Genomic DNA, 18697 nt, shown 5'->3' on the forward strand with positions numbered 1-18697 from the left:
TATCCACTTTCTCTGCCTTCTTCACATTAAATATGCAAATATGTATCTTTTATTCCCCAGGTGGTAGTTGGTGGCAGTGCCAGTGGCTGGGGACCTTTGGAAGATGATTTCTCTTCAATTGATGGGCGGTCATGGCTCCTCCACCCTGGAGGAACCCGAATGCCTGTTTGTGGCTCTGATGGGCCTGCTTTCGCATTTATAGAGAAGTCTAACACTCGCTATGCTGTAACCACTGACATCAGTTTGGGTCAAGACGCCTTCATCCAGTTTGACTTTTCTGCTTCCTGCTCTGTCACCAACTCGTGCTACTGTAAGCAATTACAAGTGTGAATAGGGGCAGCAACTAATGATTATTTTCATTGTTGATTAATCTGCCAATTATTTTCTCAATGAATTAATCATTTTGTCTATAAAATGTCAAAAAATAAATTTCCCACGTTCAAATTTCCCACAGGCCAAGGTCTATTTTGATAGCTTGTTTTATTCAACCAACAGTCCAAAACCCAAACATATTCAGTTATTATGATATAACAAAAAAAAAGCAAAGATAATGTCCTCATCGCAGGCTCAGATCAAGTTCTTACAGTTAAGAAGCTGGAACAAGCTGTTTATGTTGTAAATTGTTTATGTAGTTTCTTGAATAAACTTGACAATTGTGTTTCTCTTCTTTCTCTGCAGCCGTAGAGTTAGATTATTCTCTTGATCTGGGTCTGACCTGGCAGCCTGTGGTCAGAGACTGTCTGCCTACAAGCCCTGACTGCTCTTCCTACACCCTGCAGAGGCTGCTGGTTTCTGACACTTTTAACAAGTGGGGCCGTGTCACCCTGCCTATCCCATCATATGCCAGGTCAGCAGAGCCCTGAACTCACACGTGGACAAACGCATGGCATATCCTAATTCTGCAATACACTCTTAATTTTCTAAACCAAATAAAGTCCACAAGTGGCTGTGGTGTAGCTGCTCCTTTACCACATTACAATCTGATACAAACGTAAAGTGCAATGTCAGGATTTACAGTTTAATTACTTGCTACTGTATATGATTTATTTTAACTTAACCTGTGAAATGTATCAGTGACTTTGTTTTATGGATTTAGGTCTCCAGCCACAAGGTTCCGTTGGTTCCAGCAGGCTCCCTTTGACAAGCAGCAGACCTGGGCTCTGGATAACCTCTACATTGGAGATGGCTGCCCAGATATGTGCTCTGGACATGGACGCTGCCAACAGAGCTCCTGTGTGTAAGTAATGGCAGCCTTATGCATGCTTTAATGTCTGGAATGTCAGCTGCTAGTAATGAGCAACAGGTGTAAAAATGAAATACAAAGTTAATTCAAAATGACTTATTTTTTGTAATTTTCTTTATGTGCTTATAGAATGTTGTATATGGACAGGTGTTTGGACCTAATGTTTTTATTTGATCATGTAAAGTTACTTTACTGTATCCAGTATGTTTGTGTTACTAAACTCGCTAAACTTGATGGCCAGGTTGTCTTTGAATCTGATTATTTGACTCCACCATCCTCCCCAGGTGTGACCCAGAGTGGGGTGGAGAGTACTGCGATGAGCCTGTGGTTCCTCTGCCCTACCAGCTGAAGGACAGCTTCAGTCGCGCTCCCTCGCTCAGCCACTGGCACATACTCACTGGTGGGAAACTCAGCACTGTGTGTGGAGCTGTGGCCTCTGGAGCTGCTCTGCACTTCAGTGGGGTAAATATACATCTACCCTCATTGTTTGATTATTTTTTTATTTATTTTATACTTTCTTACAACATGTTCTATCATGAAAAACAGGGATTAGGTGGAGGATAAATGCAATTAAATGCATTCATATTCTGAAATAAAGTTAACCCACCTTCCACTCATGCAAGGAGAGATTGAAGCTTCTTCAAAAAAGACTACAAAAGCCCTGACATGTACTGATTTAATATGGCACATCTAACAGTATCTGAAAGATACTGCTTCGAGTATCAATCAGTTGAATAAAAGACCACAAAGTAAGTAGCTGTCCGCCCTTATGTCAGCTTTAGTTGTCCCGAGGCACTTAGGACATTGTTGTAAATAGATACCTATTGACAGGCTGATCTTAATGTGGACGGACACACTGCCAGAGAAACCTCTTAAGAGCAGCCGTTAAAGCTCTTGCGTTAAGCTGTATCAGGATAAATTGCTACATTAGTTAAAGTTCAAACTTTACCTAAGTCAGTTTTATTATTCGGGTTATGTTCCAGTAATGATCTCTGTAATGAAAATAACCTACATGTTTGAACTTGTTGGATTTGTTTTTAGAAGGATGATACAGTTAAATAGAGAAATAGAAAGAGGGACAGAAAGACAGACAGGCATCCATCCATCACAGACATACTCTACTGACTACATTTCTCTATGTGTCTGTGCACAGAGTTGCAGCCGTCAGCTGGTGACAGTGGATCTGAACCTGACCAACGCTGAGTTCATCCAGTTCTACTTCATGTACGGCTGCATGATCCCACCTAGCAACCGTAACCAGGGTGTGCTTCTGGAGTACAGTTTGAATGGAGGTATCAACTGGCATCTACTGACAGAGATCTTCTATGATCTGTACACCAAGCCTGGGTGAGTTTTTTCACCCAAATGACTCATGGACATAACTACCTGCAAGCAAATGAGTGAAGAGTGAAGCAGGATATCTGTGACTTTCTTTATGTTTTTGTCTGTGTTTAGGTTTGTGAATGTGCTGCTGCCCCCTGCTGCCCGTCAGGAGGGAGTGCGTGTGCGCTGGTGGCAGCCACAACATGAGGGAGCAGACCACAGTGATTGGGCTCTGGATAACGTCCTCATCGCAGGCTCAGATCCACGAGCACAGATATCTGACACATTTGGAGGGGTGGCACTGCCCAACCATGAGAGAGCTCCTGCTGATGGGACCGCAGGAAGAGTAGGGCAGCTGAGCGAGCAGGAGGAAACACCCATTGGTATTTCTCATTTTCAATGGCTCAATTAAACAGTCTACAGGAATTCCATATGGGTTTTTTATCACTAAACAGAGCCTCTTGGTTTCATAACTATCTTGTTGCATCTCTTTCTTTCTTTCTTTGTTCTTAGTGAGCGATCATTGGCTGTTCTCAGAGGACTGCTCAGTGCAGCGCTTCTGCAGCTCTCCTGATGGAGTGATGGTGTGTGGCAATGCTGATGGGAGAGAGGTGTATGCTGTCACACATGATATTATTCCTGACAAGGGCTGGGTCATGCAGTTCAAGGTAACTAATAAGCCTTAAATGACACATAGCCAATTTGTGTTGTTTGATGTTCTTTAGTGTACCAAGTTTATCGTACTGCAACGTATTACATCTTTTTATGAATTTAAGTCAGAAGGACCCCTTTTTGCTATGATGGTTAATATATGTGTGTTGATTTAGATTGCAGTAGGCTGCAGTGTGCCAGAGCGTCATGCAGACCGGCAAATTCATGTTCAGTATTCAGTGGACTTTGGAGTGACCTGGAAGTACCTGGTGCCCCAGTGCCTGCCTGCTGACCCCCGCTGTGGAGGTCAGGTCTCCCAGCCGTCAGTCTTCTTCACTGCTGAAGGCTGGAAGAGGGCGGTCTATCCCCTGCCTGACAGCCTGGCTGACACGTGAGTCATCCTACCTTCACATGCTTTTGACAAAACATACATTACTGCTTCATATTTAATTGTACCATCAAGGCATGCTTGACCTAAATTATTGATAGATCATATTATTGTCATATAATTTATGCAAATAATTTGCATGTTGTTTCACTAACCTATCCTGGTTTTTCCTCAGAGCGGTGCGGTTCCGTTTTTTCCAGCAGCACTCAGACATTCAGTGGGGTGTGGAGAACTTTTACATCGGGCCAGCGTGTGACAGCCACTGTGGGGGACATGGAGATTGTCTGGATCAACGCTGTCTCTGTGACCCAGGATTCACAGGACCAAACTGCTACGCCAGCACTGCTCTAAAGGTAGAATCTGGCTCTCCATCAGTTAAAGAAAAAACTCAGATTACAAAATAAAAAGACAAGTAGAATTTAGCTGTGTTTTTTTTTCTTCTGTAGGCATCTCTGAAGGAGCGTTTTGACCGGGAGGGGGCAGCAGGCTCTCAGTGGCAGGTGCTAGAGGGCGGTAGGCCCTGTACAGACTGTGGTGTGTTGGTAGAGGGGACAGCCCTGTACTTTGGAGGGGCTGATGCCAGACAGGCTGTCACTGCAGATCTGGACCTCCGCGGAGCAAAGTTAGTACTCTCCTTCTGTCAATCACAGCAAGACGTTTTCTATTTATCTTTAAATATTGTGCTACTCTAAGTGCATTTTGAATTGCGTTTTTGTGGATAGGTTTGTTGAGTACTGGGCCAGGATTGGAAGTGAAGATAACATGACCATGTGCCACCGTCCAACTTGTCGTAAAGAGGGAGTGCTGCTGGACTACTCTACTGATGGAGGTGCAGTAATAACATGCATGCATACAGTGCATTGTGTAATTTTCCTTTTTCATCATCATCCATTTAGGATTTCTTCTCTTCTTTCATTTTCTAATTCCGTCCATATCTGTTCCTCAGGTGTGTCCTGGACACTGCTGCATGAGATGGACTACCTGAAGTATGTGTCAGTGAGGAGAGATTACATCGTCCTCCCAGAGGGAGCTCTGACCAATGCTACTCGTCTGCGCTGGTGGCAACCATTTACCATTTCTTCTGGCCTCGCCACCCCCAGTCTGGAGAGAGCCCAGTGGGCCATAGACAACATCTTGGTGGGGGGGTCCGACATCAACCCACCCACTCTGCTTGACACCTTTGATGATGGTGAGTTTGTTTATGTTGATGTAATCAGAGCCTGACAACTGACCGGTGATGACAAAGGACATGCTCTGGAAATAACTATGACTCTTCCGCCTCTTCTCTTTTCATTTCTTTGCCTTTCACCAGAGGGTGTTTCGCATGAGGAAAGCTGGAGTTTCTACCCAAATGCTGTGCGCACAGCTGGCTTCTGTGGAAACCCCTCCTTCCACCTGTACTGGCCAAACAAGAACCAAGACAAGACACACAACATCCTGGCCACACGGGAACTCATAGTGCAGCCTGGATATATTCTACAGTTTAAGGTACAGTACTGCAACAAAGCCACAAACCTGCTAATTAAAAGCTGTCCATTGTCTTGTACATGGAGGCATTGGTCCTTTACTGTTCATCTGTTTTATTGATGCAGATTGTTGTTGGTTGTGAGGCAGACACCTGTGAAGACCATCATTCTGTCCTGCTACAGTACAGGAAGGATGCAAGGTAAAAAAAGACAGGAAGTGACCCTAATAAAGGAAAACCCTTTAATACGGTTAAAAAGCGATTGTTTGACGTGTAAAATACCTTGCACATCGGGGCTTGATGGTGTATCTTTCCTATTCCAACAGTTACTATTCTTGCCAAACTGTAGACAATGCATACAAATGTTTCCACCTATTGTGGAAATAGACATTTATTAATAAGCTGACCATAATATGAACTAAAACATATGTTAAATCTTAGGTCAGTAGCCTGAATAGCTTGAACCACTAGTCTGACTCTACACCCACTATTTATCATTTAAACATTATTTGATGTGATTATTTTTCTTTCATAGGATGCATAGTTTGCATCGTTTTCAGCTCTCACTCTCTCCCTTTAGGTCTGACTCATGGCAGCTGGTACAGTCAGAATGCCTCCCCTCATCAGTCAACAACGTGGGCTGCTCTCCCTTTCAGTTCCACGAGTCCACAATCTACAGTCCAGTCAACAGCTCAACATGGACCAGGGTCACTGTCCAGCTGCCAGACCACGTCTCCTCAGGGTAGGAGCACACAAATATTTTATTTCCATGGTTAGCACTGGGACATATCCAGTGGTGGAATATAACTAAGTACATTTACTCAAGTACTGTACTTAAGTACAGATTTTAGGTACTTGTACTTGATTTGAGTCCTTTCTTTTCATGCCACTTTCTACTTCTACTCCACTACATTTCAGAGGGGAATATGTTTTTTTTCTCCACTAGATTAAGCTGACAGCTTGTTTTATTGTAAATTAAACTACCCAACAATATAATGGCCTACAAGCCCAGCTTAAATGATTAGCCAATTATATACAGAACTGTTTTGATCGTTTCCAGTTTCTAAAATGTGAGGATTTTTCTGCATTGAGTACTTTTAATACTTTAAGTGCCTTTTCCTGATGATACTTACATACTTTTACTTAAGTAACATTTTCAATGCAGGACTTTCACTTGTAAGTAAGTTTACAGTGTGGTATTAGTACTTCTACTTAAGTAAAGGATTTGAATACTTTTTCCACCACTGGACATTTCATGACTTCACACCGGTATATTTGTCTAAATTCCTATTTTTAAACATATCAGCAGAATAATGTATAAATCATTTATACATAGAACTGTCAGCAGAAAATCTCTGTTACAAGTTGAAGCAGTGTAAGCCATTTGGGATTTGTTGTATATTTCCAGGGCTACCCAGTTCCGCTGGATTCAAAAGGAGGGCACAGGAGAGCGGCAGAGCTGGGGAGTGGACCATGTTTACATCGGCGAGGCCTGCCCAGGGCTCTGCAGCGGCCATGGCTACTGTACAAGTGGAGTGGTCTGCATCTGTGATGAGGGACACCATGGTGGGCCACAAACAGCATATTATATTCAAACTGCTAGATACACACACAGTTCTTTCTCATCGGTACTGGTCAGAAGAAATATTAAAGGGAGAGTTGTTAAGTAAAATGTTGCAAGTGGACAAAGTTACTACAAAACTGAACAAAATATTTGTGTAATTAAGACAGATTTGACACAGTTGCTGGAAACATGGCCTTGCACTGTTGTATGTCAACCCCACCATAGACTGGCCTGTGGTCTTTATTTCATCCAATTTCATCACCTCCTCTCTGCTTCCTCTCACCTCAACAGGTGACGACTGCTCCCTACTAAGCAGTGACCTGCCCAGCTCCATCAAGGACAACTTTGAGTCAGGCAGTGTGTCTCAGGAGAGCTGGCAGTTGATCCAGGGCGGTGGAGTGGGCAGTGGCTGTGGGCAGCTCTCACCGCATGCCCACGGAGACTCACTCTACTTCAATGGCTGTAAAATGAGGCAGGCAGTTACCAAACCGCTGGACCTCACTAGAGCCAGGTACAGGTACTACCAAAACATACTGTAAATAAACTAATTATGTAAACATACACCCACGTACATAGCTACCACAGATTAGTTTTCCCCACATCAGGATCTGTATTATCAACCTTTAATGTTTTCTTTCTCCAACTTTCTCTTTTTTCCATCCTTCTCTGTATCCCTACAGTAAGATCATGTTTGTGCTGCAGATCGGCAGCGTGGCACAGACAGACAGCTGTAACATAGCTCTGGATCAGGCTGACACAGTTGACCGGGCTGTGCTGCTGCAATACAGCGTCAACAATGGAGTAAGCTGGCACGTAATCGCCCAGCACCAGCCCAAAGACTTCATAAAGGCCCAGAGAGTCTCCTACAATATTCCACTGTGAGTGACACACAGAGATAGTCACACTTAGTTTAAACATACCATTTTCTACTAAGGCACCATTTATAAAGGATTTATGTGTTATAACTAATGCCTTTATAAATGTTAATAAAGCTTTCACTAATGCTTCATGAATGTTATAAATGTTAGTCATTGATAAATGGTAATGAGTTGTCACTTTTAATAAACCATCAGCTAGTAAATAAACTGCAGTTATGCTTTTCAACTTTCCATCAAATCTGTATTTGTAAACATTAAACAATTTCAATATATCGATTTTGGCCCAGATGCTCTGAGGCTGTTTTTCAGAAGGTAAGTTTATCGAGTAAGTGTCATAAGGTAAAGAGATTTTTCACAACCTCAAAGTTGGTCTTTATAATGGTTTATAACTGATCTATAAAGCATTATAATTAATAAAGCCATGAGTTACAACTTTCAAACCCTTTATAAAGGGTGCCTTATTAGAAAGTGGTACTGTTTAAACCAGTGTGGTAAATGTCATTAGGCTGGTTTGAAGCGACAACTATCATTGACATACTTGTTGACCCTCACTGACTGTAAATGTTTCCCATGGTCTCTCCAGAGAGGCGAGGGTTAAAGGGGTGATGCTGCGATGGTGGCAGCCACGCCACGACGGTGCAGGACATGACCAGTGGGCGTTGGACCATGTGGAAGTAGTTCTGTGAGTACCCAATTCCCAGCCGTTCCCCGGCACCCCAGAATGGCCCCCAAAGAAATCTGCCCCACGTCTCAGCCTCACCTGTAGAAACGGTCCCCTCACAAACACAAGAATACATCATACACATACATATAATGTACGCACATCTACATGTGTGCTGCTCTCCACGTACAACCAACCTCTCAGAAGAGTAAAACAATGACTGTGGTGTTCTTTGCTATGAAGAGTAACTTTTGTGCATGGCTGTTCTGCGTACGACTGCTCTCATATCATCATATTTTCAGTGTCTTGTAGAACCCATGCATCTCCCGTATAAACAACTTGTCAAGAATGTATGTATTTTTTCACTAAAATGTCACTGAAATAGAAGTATATGATACTTCAAACTTTAAAAGTCCGTAGATATTGTTTAATTAAACAATTGAAATCTTTAAAACATTCATTACAATGTTGCCATACATTTTCATACTGAAGCACTCAAAAGATTGGAACCACTCATTCACATATTGATTCATAATTTACAGTATTGACTCATTTACAGTTAGCTCGCCTGTCCCCTATTGGCCATTATAAGGCATGACACAGAGCACAGAACCAAGATCATACTATATAAAATACAGAAACTGTGAAGGTGGCTTTACATCTATGACAGTAAAGGCCCATAGTCTGACTGGTCTATTGTTGTTTTCATTTTCACATTCATTTCATGTGCAAACTGGTCCTGCATTTCATTCTACTGGGAATAAAGAAATCTTACAAATTCTTAATTTTCATTTGAAGGAACTTGCAGACACCCTGCACTGATTTACTGATTGTGTCTCTCTTTCTTTCTTTCCCTTTTTACATTTATATTGCATTTAATCTGTAACGAGGATCAGTAAACGTTTTCTTTATGTGGAAGACAATGCCAGTTTTCAAAGTGGCAAAGCTGGAGATTCTGCAGGGCACTGAAGATGTCATGAACATGGTCCATACTCAGCGAGCATATTCTTAACATGGAAATATCATAAAGCATTTCGAATGCATTTTCTGCATGTTGCTGTGGGTATCAGAGCAATGTTCCCTCTGATGTGGGTGCTGATTGTTCATTCAGATGTGTACCCAATGCATTTGAAATGCTGCATACAACAACCACGTAAGGCACTCTAATATTTCATGTACAGTTGATACAAAGTTACACACACAAACACATTTATGCCTAACCTGAGCTGTCCCTGGTCTACGTGGTCGTGACCTGTCCCCCTTCCTCCCTATGCACTCGCACGGTTTTCAACAGTGTCTGCTGAAAAGAGTGACCGTGATCTTCACACTTTGCTCTGTTGTTTATTTCTCTCTGTTCACCACTCCTCCACTCCTTCACACATTCTTCCTCTCACTCTACTCCTGCTCAATCTTTTCTTTTGCTCCACACGCCTTTCCTCCCGGCTGCTTAATGTCGCTGATGTGGTTGATAATTTGGTCATGCTCACTCCTCTGCTTGTGCCGCATCATATCCTACCTTACTTCCTCCTCCTCCTCCTCCTCCTCCCATTCTGGCATACAACGGATGGATTACTGCTATATATCTTGCTCTCTTGTCTTGTCTTCTCTTCTACCTGTGGTTATCTTTCACTTTCCCTTCATCTTTGTTACATTTCTTGGCTGTCTCCTCACTCAATCTCTACCAACTACTCTTCTGCTCTGCATTCTTCTTTCATATTCTTTCCTCCTCCTTCTCTTTATCTTTCCCAAACACTATCACTTCTTCTTCCTTGAACCTCTGACTATCTTTATGCCTCTTCTCTCTCCTCCCTTCTCCCTGCTTTGGGCCCCTGCCTCCCCAGGCCGGGGCTCCTACCCCCCCAGACCTTTCTGCGAGACAGCAGTCCCCTCCTGCTTCTCCCCTCTCGCGCTCTAACCTCTGCTCTCTTCTGTATTCTGCTCCCTCTGGCATGGCTGTAGTGTGAGGTAAGTTCTCCGCCTCTTCCTGAATGCAGCCCCCTCCCTCACCCTCCTCCCTACCCTTTCTTCTCCCTGTTACACTGTGCACACTCTCCCACACTTTCACTGACACACCCAGCCCTCCTCATCATCACCACCACAGTCATGTTCATGCCCTCGCCTTAACTCAAGCCCCAGGCAGGTCAACAAGCAGACCAGCTGCTCTCAGTGTCCAGGTCCAACACACAGATCCTAAGAGACAGCTCAAAGCAGTACTACAACAACACAGTGAATAAAGGGCATAAACAGAGCAGTAAAATCAAATCAAATTTTTTTTACAGTAATTGACATATATCCTGTTAAAGGGTTCAACACAATGTCACTGGATAAAAACAAATTCCTGATAAATCGCGTTGATTGTGAATGTGCAGTTTACACAACCCTTTAAGCATAATGTATATACTGTATATAAATAATATAATTTACATGTACAAATGTCAATGGTACTGTGTTTGTGTGTGTATGTGTGATGTAATCCATCACTATACCTATATCTGTTTGTTTTGTTGCAAACTGTTGTATTGTTTTTGACCTAGCTGATCATTTACAAGTCGACACACAATTCAATTATCCTACTTGAAAAAGATTACTGTTTGTAGGTCCAGCATTACACTCCAGCCCACCAGCATCAGATGCAATGTGGCATCTCGCATCATTAATTTCAGATGAAGGCCCACTTGGCTTGAGAGTTTCATTTGACTAACCTCTGCCATCCAGCTCCTTGCAGGGCTACGGATCGACTGTTGCGACAGCTTTTCATCCCTTTTTCACTCATAGCTGTCCGTCTGTCTGTCTATAGACAACAACAACAACATGACTCTGAGCCAGGAACTCCCTCCTTACTACAGTACCCTCTGGTTTCAGACCAAAAGAAAATGTGTGCACGCACACACACACACACACACACACACACACACACACACACACACACACACACTCTCAAACACCAGCCTTCCGTCCTATCCACCTTCACACTTCCACCTCCGCAGCATCAACCATCACGCAAGCACACAGCATATCCTACCCTACCCCATCCCTCCTGATCCCCCCCGCTTCGCAGAGGCCCCTGCCTGCCCTGGCTGCACAACTGGCTCACTGGCACCGCCCTGCTGGATGGAAGAGGCAATGAACAGGCTAAGCAAGAGCGCTCTTCCGCAGCTTTTCTCTGTGTCTCTTGGTTCCAAAACCACCCCTTCTCTGCTCATAATTCTGCATTTTTATGGCCTTGGTTTACTTTTTTTCTTTTACTCAGCGATGGCTGTTAACTCTGACCTCAAACACTCAGTGTCAGAGTTCCCCCCTAGCATCTCTGGTAGTATGTTCGTAGACTCTGTATCCCATGTCTTGTCCTGTGCCATTTGGTCTTATATACATGTAGTTCTGCCTCCTTGTTCACCATCTAGCTGCATCTCATTTGTACAGAATGTAAACAAATACAAGTTTTGTAGAGTAGCGCCACCCATTCTCCGAGCCATGAGACCCATTCAGGTGTTGAGTGTTTGAGGTTATGGCTGACATTTTTTTAAAAGGCAGCATGAACATGGATGTGAGTGAGTACCAAAGCTGCATTTAACCATTTGTGTGTTTGTGTGCATGGATGAGAGTGTGTGCATGGGAATGTGTGGATTCGTAGTTCCCTTTATGCGGCAACTAATGTTCACACTCCTCCCCCCCCCTTTCACTGTCTTTGTATCCCTGCAGCACTCGTAAACAAAACTACATGATGAACTTTGCCAGACAGACCGGCGCGCGTCACTACTACAGCCGCAAGAGGCGGGCACTGCAACAGCGTGCCTGAACCCACCAAGAAGGGATTCGCCCTCTGACCTGCCAATCACACATTGACCTGCAATGCCCATCCTTTTGCTCCTGATGACATATTGCCCTGTCGAGTCCCATCCACCAGCGGATTCCAGTCAGCCTTAGTTCCCTTACCCATCTCTCCCTACCCTCTGCCACAAACACAGGCCATCCAATCAGCTTACGCCAGCCAATCATGGCCTTCCCAACCACATGGGTCTGCGGGAATGAAACTCAGAAGAGAGTGAAATGGCCATTTTGTTTCCTTTTTTTCATGGACGGTCTGGGTTTCTAGTTGTTTTTCTAATTATTGCTGTGGTTCCTCTGATTCCTGTTCCCACCTTCCATAACCCTTCCTCTGGCTTACCTCCATGTCACTCCCCTTCCCTATCCTCATCCTCCTTCTCCTACCACACTGTGAAATTGAGACATAATATCACTGCTGAACTGACCAGCCAATTGGAGAGTTGCCTCCCAGTTCCACTGAGCCGTCGGGGGGAGGACCACTCCACTGCCGCCAACCGGTACGCCAGGAGAAAGACCACAACGATGACACTGACCATGAAGAGGAATAACGGTGATGAAGAAGCTCAAAAAAAAAAAAGAAAAAAAAGAGTACTGTGTTCTTGCTGTTCTGTGTGTCTGTGGTTTCTTTTTGTGATGAGTTGACTGTGGTGTTCTGTTCATTTGTTTGTTCGTTTTCTACTAATTCATATGCTTTTAAGGGGGGGAGGGGAGGGGGTTGCTGGGTTCTATTTCCTTTTCCTCGTTTATCTGGAATGGATGTGGGCAGGGTGGAAAAAAGCCCGGACTCCACAGGAAGGAGGAATGAAAGAACGATTTGCACGACGAGAAAAGGAGAAAATAAGAAAAAAATTAAAGACTGAACATTGATTTTTGTTGTTTTTTTTAAATCATTTTTTTATATATGTTGGTTCCCGAAAATACAGATATTTATGGTAAATGGTTCTTCACGTAACCTATTTAAGATGCACTGTGCGTGAAATCTGTATGTTATTTTCCAGTGTTAAGTTATTAGGCAGTCGAGTCAGGCTCTCAGACTGCATCATCTCCCCTCTTCTTTCTCTTTCTAGTTCTCATGTGCTGTTTCCCCCCTTCCTATCCCCTCTCTTTCTCTCTGCTGATTTCTGATACCTGGAGGTGAGGCTCTATTAGTGTTGTTTTTTGAAGTCTGTGTAATATGGACCATCTGCCCTCAGTGTAACTCAGTATAGCAATCTCCTGTATATATATGTATATCCACTATGGGGAAACCCAGCAGCCTTATAAAAGGGAAAATAAAGAACTGTCCAAACCTCATACTGTACACATTGCTTCAGCTGCTCTTTTTCACTGCCTGACATGTTTGTCTTTTTCTTATTGTCAACAAATCTCAACTCAATACTTTCCGACTTCCCTTCACTGTCAGTGGGACCCCGAGTACCATTCCCATTGATTCCTACCAAGGATGGGGAAACAAATACACAGTACTCAGTAGAATGGTGTGTGTGTGTGTTTGACTCTAAAAATATATATATCACCAGCCCTGTCGGTTATGTGCATGTTGGTATGAGAGAGAAAAGTGCCTGAAAGTATCCAAAAGATCATAGAATATAATTTTGTTTCCATATATTTATTTATAGACATTGATACATTATAAAAGACATTTTGTTACCAAGACATTGTAAAAGAATATGTCTGCCATCACCATGGTGCCTACCTCAGTGTCTTCAGACTGGGCATTCACCACATTCTGCTGCAGGCCCTCTGCATTACTCCATGCTGAGGCTGCAGAGATGCCTCTGAGCACTGCTCACTTAGATGGTGTTGAACCATATAAACGTCTTCCCCCTTGACATGAACCCCTAAAAATGGTCGTTACATACAATAGCGCATCAGGTGTCACAGGCGACTGGCCATCGCAGCTACAATCACTAGTGTTACAGTAAAGTAGAGAGATTTAGGTGTGACGCCCGGGCAGGAGTTACAGTATGGCCAATCACAGCAGTCGTAGATCATTTTGTAGGCGGTTCCTTTAAGGGTAAGGCTTTGCACCTGGCTGCAGTCCCCCTCCGCCATACAGCCCATGGCTGACAGGATGCTGTGGTTGCCATAGCGACCATCGGCCTTGAAGCACAGCTCATCAGGGGGGCACTCTGTCACAATGAGCTCAACAGTCCTCGCCTTCTCCTGGATGTAGCTGTAGTAGCAGTGCAGGTTGTCACAGAGCATCGAGGGGAGGAGAAGGTAGAACCACAACACAGCAACGTGCAGGAGCTGCAACATGTTTGATCTGCAAGTTAAAGAGCCATTTGGTATAGGCCTATTACTGACCTAATATTGTAGCAATAAAAATAAATAAATAAATCTTAAAGAGTACAGTACATCAGCCACTGCAGTTCCATACGTTTAAGAGATTTATAAAACGGTATGTGTCAAGTTCCAAAACCAGAGTCCCGCTTCCTAGAATGCAAATGTCTATTTTTCCATATTCCACTATCCCAGTTTGCAGACTTTCTGTTAAACATTTGTGGTCTCAGAGCTAATATCATGTCACATCACTTTCTTAAGTAGCCTAATGTGGTTCCTAGCCGGAACAACCGCAGCTGCGTCAATGTTTTAATGCACCGCCTGCCTTGAGAAAGTGCTACGCCACGTGTGTGCACACGTACACAGCACAATTGAGAAGTGTTCATGTATTCAAGAGCATGCATTGTCGTTTGTCTGTGAGCTTCAGTAAAACCTGCTAGTTTTTATTACTACAATTCTCAGTGTTGCAACAGTAATTAATTAACCTTGATCCGTGTCTCAAACTTCGCCGAGGGGATTGGGCCTGGAAAGTCCTTGAATTTAATGTTAAACCCTGGAGAAAATTCAAATGATTCAAATTCAACATAATCCAAATGCAACATCAGGCCAAAAGATCAAGCCGATTTAGCATCAAATCATTACACTGAAAATGTCCAATTATGCATCAAGTGACTAAACTGAAAATTATCCAAATACAGCACAAAAAATAAAATCTTTCAGAGAAAAGACCAAAACCAGGAACTTCTAATCTGATCGTAGAGCGTACAATTTAGTTTTCTTTAAAGCTCAGCAGAGCTTATGTTACCACATTAAAATCATATGCACAAGAAATAGGCTTCTATAAAATGCTCAACTAGCTTAGGAAGGAAACTATGATTGGCTATACCTAAAACACAACATATTGAATTAAAACTCCACCTCTCTAGGTCAAAAAGATATTTAAAAGAAATTACTTAACAAGCTGTTCTTTGGCAATCAATACTATTTTACATCATGCATAAGGGTCAAAACATTTTGATGAATCTAGGCATAAAACTAACTAGAGCAAGTAGGGGCCCTAACTGTAGCTTGTTACTCCGAATAAGGAAGTTCTGAAGAGTGAGAGATGCAGAGATACAGCTCTAGCTCAACCACCACCGATCTTTGAAAGGTTAGTCGGACGCTGTGGTCATGTGTGTGCTGCAGTTCTTCAGGCAAGAAACCAAGCAAAAGGTTTCTTTCCCGAAACAGTTCAGTTTTCATTCTACAACTCATATTTACCCTGAAATCAGCCTTCATTCACAGGTGTCAATGATCTCCACTGATTGTCACATTCAAAATGCTCGAGGCTGTAAAAGCAGAAACTATTTCAGTGTGCAACTTTTAAAAACAGTATTATGAAGACTCACCTGCACATTTAAGATTCAAGTCCAGTCAAACAGGCAAAACATTTCAGAGCTTCTCCTGATGAACTCTAATCTCACCACTGATCTTCCTGCACAGGCCACACCTGCCAGCACACCTGCTTGTAATATCAACAGAGGAATTACACCACATGGGAGACTTAATGATGGTGCTTTTATTTTGCTGCATTCATCAATAACCACAGAAATAATGTCAGCATTTACTCTATATACCAAGAGGATGGCTGACAAGTCCACCGTTTTCTCTCTAGAGCTAAAATGTAATCACACTTTTTCTTCTCATTTACACATTAATTTAGCAAAATATCACAATATAATAATCACAAACATTTGAATGCATTTTGGAGGCTCAGGTTAGTGCCTATGGCTAACAGGCCTCTCCCAAGCCTTCTATAAGCACTTCTATAATGCAGTGGCAGGTAATGTGGAGCTTTTTGATGATGTGTAATTTGCACATGAATCCCAGGGATCCTCTCTAAGAACATTAGTGACATTAGTGTAATCTATTTTGGCTGTGATCATCCCCAGTACTATCTTCAATTTGGTGTCAGACTTTGGCCGGCCGTTACATTCGTCTTCGCAGCAGCAGGTGTGGCTGACGTTGTACTTGACCCCCCGATAAGAGGTGATTTCATGGGAGCCACAGAGTTCAGTGTCCACGCAGCCCTGAGCCGACAGGATGTGGAGGGAGCCGTAGTGGCCTTTGGAGCTGGAACAGCGCTGACCAGGCAGACACTGGCTGGTGATTTTGGGGCAGAACTTGCCTTTGTGCTGCAGAGGACAGTAGTAACACAGCAGGCTGTCCAGACTCACAGCGGGGAGGACCAGAGCTGTGGCCAACAGGATGCAGGTCAGGAACCAGCGTGGTCCCAAAAGATGGGCCTCCAGACTAATGTAAATCCAAACACACAGAGTTAAGAGAAAGGATGCAGACAGGAAATATTTGCATATAGCATATATTCAAACACTTTCATATAATTATTCACATTCATCAGTTAGAGGTTTTATGGGTTTCATTTGTCTGTTTAGGTGCAATGTTCACCTGCTTTTTCTTTGTGATGCCATCTTCCTGTATGTTAAAAACCCCAGACCGTGTGAAGATTTGTCAACCTGAGGAACCTCCAAACACCAACCCAGCAAACCCTCTGATTACCAAGCAGAAACAGGTGTGTCTTTAAAGCCTTTTTGAGCCTAATCTAAAAAAAGTAATTTTAGAAATGCACACACAAAACAAAAAGGGTTTAAATTGGATTTTAGCTTCCAGGTAATTGCTCAAAAGTAACATCTTGCCGTATCCTTCAAAACACTTTGTAAAGTCTTAAACAAAATCTCAACTAAGGCAAAAGAGAGGATTAGCCTACCGTGTCATCTGTCTGCTGCTCTGCATAGAACATGTCATGAGGGAAGAAATTAAATCATTTCATAATAGCTGTTGAATGATGTTTTTATTAATAAGAGTCCAGTCTATATTTGTAAAGCATCTGCAACACGAAATAGAAATGGAGAAATCGTCCTGTAATTGGCTACATTATTTTTTCTTTCTTGATTTTCTGTTCATGTTCCATAGACAGATGAAAAGGAGAGCTTTCCCTCCTTATACAAAGGTTCCTGCAAGGAAAAACAAATTATTGATAAGCTAAAAGGTTCATTACCACCCATGTGTATATGATAGAAAATGGAGGTATATGGTTAGTGAAGTTTTAGTGGTTTGCTTACGGTCAGCTCCTCCTCTTCCTTGCCAGCGTCCTCCCACTCTTCTTGTTCCTCTGCAGCGTCGTAGCTGTACAGAGGAATCATCCTATGGCGCAGCTCATCTAGGCTGAAGCAAAGTATGAGAAAGAATAGAAAATAAAACATTAAAGATACCAAATTGATCTGAAAGTGATGCTTAAACCACAGAAACCACCTTACTTTGACCTCCTCCTGAGATAAACAACCTGAAGAGAAGCACAACAATACAAACTTAAAAGATAAATCTATATAATGCAGTGATGTGAAATTAAAGATGCAGAACTGTTCTTACCATTGCCACCACACATCCAATCAGTATGAGTAGTACAAAGGGGATCAGTGCATAGTAACCAGGAAATCCAGGTTTGTGGTTTGGGGGTGAAATGTAGGGAGTTGTGCTGTTGAAATGCATTTCTTTCTGCTCGATCTCCTCCCTCATACAGTATAGAACACCCCTCTGCTGTGTGCACCTCAGCTGACACCTTTGTGGCACATTCAATGGAATGCTGTTGCTGTCATTCTCACTGAAAGGCCATGTTTCTCAACCCCTGGAAGACTCACAATTATTGCTAAAGAGAGTCAAACAGCACACACAGTTTACTAAGGGATTTATCATCCAATAACCGTATGTAGGACATGTTCAAATGAAATTAACTAGGAAGTTAATGATGGTACAAAAACCCCTGAGTAATTTAATCTTACCTTATGTGTCATGTGTAGAGTACGCAAATATACATTTCCTTCTTGCTGCTTTCATTTCACACATTAGAACACTGTGCTTACATACCTCAACCTGCTCAATGACATTCCTGATTTAGGAGTGGATGTTATGTCATATGTTGGTTTGGTTCAATTCAATTTTATTTATAGTGTCAAATCATAACAGGAATTATCTCAGGACACTTTACAGAGAGTAGGTCTAGACCATACTCTATAATTTACAAGGACCCAACAATTCCAGTGATTCCCCCAAGAGCATGAATATGTAAGTGCGACAGTGGCAAGGAAAAACTCCCTTTTAGAGAGAAACCTCAGACAGACCCAGGCTCTTGGTAGGCGGTGTCTGACGGTGCCGGTTTGGGGGTATGATGAACAATGGCAATAATAGTCACAATAAAGATATTGTAATAGTTATAATAGTTCATGGTGTCGTAGAGCACAGCAGGGCGTAAGGGTGTCTTTTAGAGACTCTAGGAACCACAAGTAACTCTGCATTCTGGGAGCGCAGTGCTCTAGTGGGACAATAAGGTACTAAGAGCTCTTCAAGATATGATGGTGCTTG

General features: G+C 42.8%; 4 protein-coding genes across 6 annotated transcripts in view; 1 reads left to right on the forward strand and 3 right to left on the reverse strand.

Moving 5' to 3' along the window:
* LOC144521689 (reelin-like) overlaps positions 1-13261 on the forward strand; it is a 70258-nt gene extending 56997 nt beyond the window's left edge. Inside the window, exons 44-63 of the mRNA XM_078256242.1 lie at positions 61-310; positions 679-847; positions 1097-1237; positions 1528-1705; positions 2397-2590; positions 2699-2949; positions 3080-3234; positions 3394-3608; positions 3781-3958; positions 4052-4227; positions 4328-4434; positions 4552-4794; positions 4918-5093; positions 5198-5271; positions 5651-5812; positions 6479-6636; positions 6926-7145; positions 7315-7512; positions 8096-8194; positions 11873-13261. Of these exons, the coding sequence (XP_078112368.1) occupies positions 61-310; positions 679-847; positions 1097-1237; positions 1528-1705; positions 2397-2590; positions 2699-2949; positions 3080-3234; positions 3394-3608; positions 3781-3958; positions 4052-4227; positions 4328-4434; positions 4552-4794; positions 4918-5093; positions 5198-5271; positions 5651-5812; positions 6479-6636; positions 6926-7145; positions 7315-7512; positions 8096-8194; positions 11873-11969 (3441 nt within the window). The 3' untranslated portion in view covers positions 11970-13261. The remainder of the gene's footprint in view (positions 1-60; positions 311-678; positions 848-1096; positions 1238-1527; positions 1706-2396; positions 2591-2698; positions 2950-3079; positions 3235-3393; positions 3609-3780; positions 3959-4051; positions 4228-4327; positions 4435-4551; positions 4795-4917; positions 5094-5197; positions 5272-5650; positions 5813-6478; positions 6637-6925; positions 7146-7314; positions 7513-8095; positions 8195-11872) is intronic.
* A 337-nt stretch (positions 13262-13598) lies between these two features.
* Positions 13599-15746, reverse strand: bncr (bouncer). Its single transcript, XM_078257261.1, has 2 exons — positions 15670-15746; positions 13599-14264 (listed from the first exon to the last, which is right to left on the reverse strand). The coding sequence occupies exons 1-2, from the start codon at positions 15675-15677 to the stop codon at positions 13874-13876; spliced, it is 399 nt and encodes a 132-aa protein (XP_078113387.1). The 5' UTR covers positions 15678-15746; the 3' UTR covers positions 13599-13873.
* A 72-nt stretch (positions 15747-15818) lies between these two features.
* LOC144522301 (protein Bouncer-like) lies at positions 15819-17136 on the reverse strand. 2 transcript variants are annotated; one of them, XM_078257260.1, is made up of 3 exons: positions 17046-17136; positions 16727-16829; positions 15819-16573 (listed from the first exon to the last, which is right to left on the reverse strand). In XM_078257260.1, the coding sequence occupies exons 2-3, from the start codon at positions 16747-16749 to the stop codon at positions 16087-16089; spliced, it is 510 nt and encodes a 169-aa protein (XP_078113386.1). In that variant the 5' UTR covers positions 16750-16829; positions 17046-17136; the 3' UTR covers positions 15819-16086. The 2 variants fall into 2 exon arrangements, with proteins under 2 accessions (XP_078113386.1, XP_078113385.1); XM_078257259.1 differs by having other exon boundaries at positions 16727-16803; positions 17046-17116.
* LOC144522303 (uncharacterized) lies at positions 16757-18205 on the reverse strand. Of its 2 annotated transcripts, none has more exons than XM_078257262.1 (5): positions 18118-18205; positions 17708-17984; positions 17596-17621; positions 17401-17503; positions 16757-17292 (listed from the first exon to the last, which is right to left on the reverse strand). In XM_078257262.1, the coding sequence occupies exons 2-5, from the start codon at positions 17852-17854 to the stop codon at positions 17239-17241; spliced, it is 330 nt and encodes a 109-aa protein (XP_078113388.1). In that variant the 5' UTR covers positions 17855-17984; positions 18118-18205; the 3' UTR covers positions 16757-17238. The 2 variants fall into 2 exon arrangements, with proteins under 2 accessions (XP_078113388.1, XP_078113390.1); XM_078257264.1 differs by having other exon boundaries at positions 17708-17897; positions 18118-18191.
* Positions 18206-18697: the final 492 nt, after the last annotated feature.

Source organism: Sander vitreus, chromosome 8, assembly GCF_031162955.1.
Source record: "Sander vitreus isolate 19-12246 chromosome 8, sanVit1, whole genome shotgun sequence".
In the NCBI taxonomy this organism is placed as follows: domain Eukaryota; kingdom Metazoa; phylum Chordata; class Actinopteri; order Perciformes; family Percidae; genus Sander; species Sander vitreus.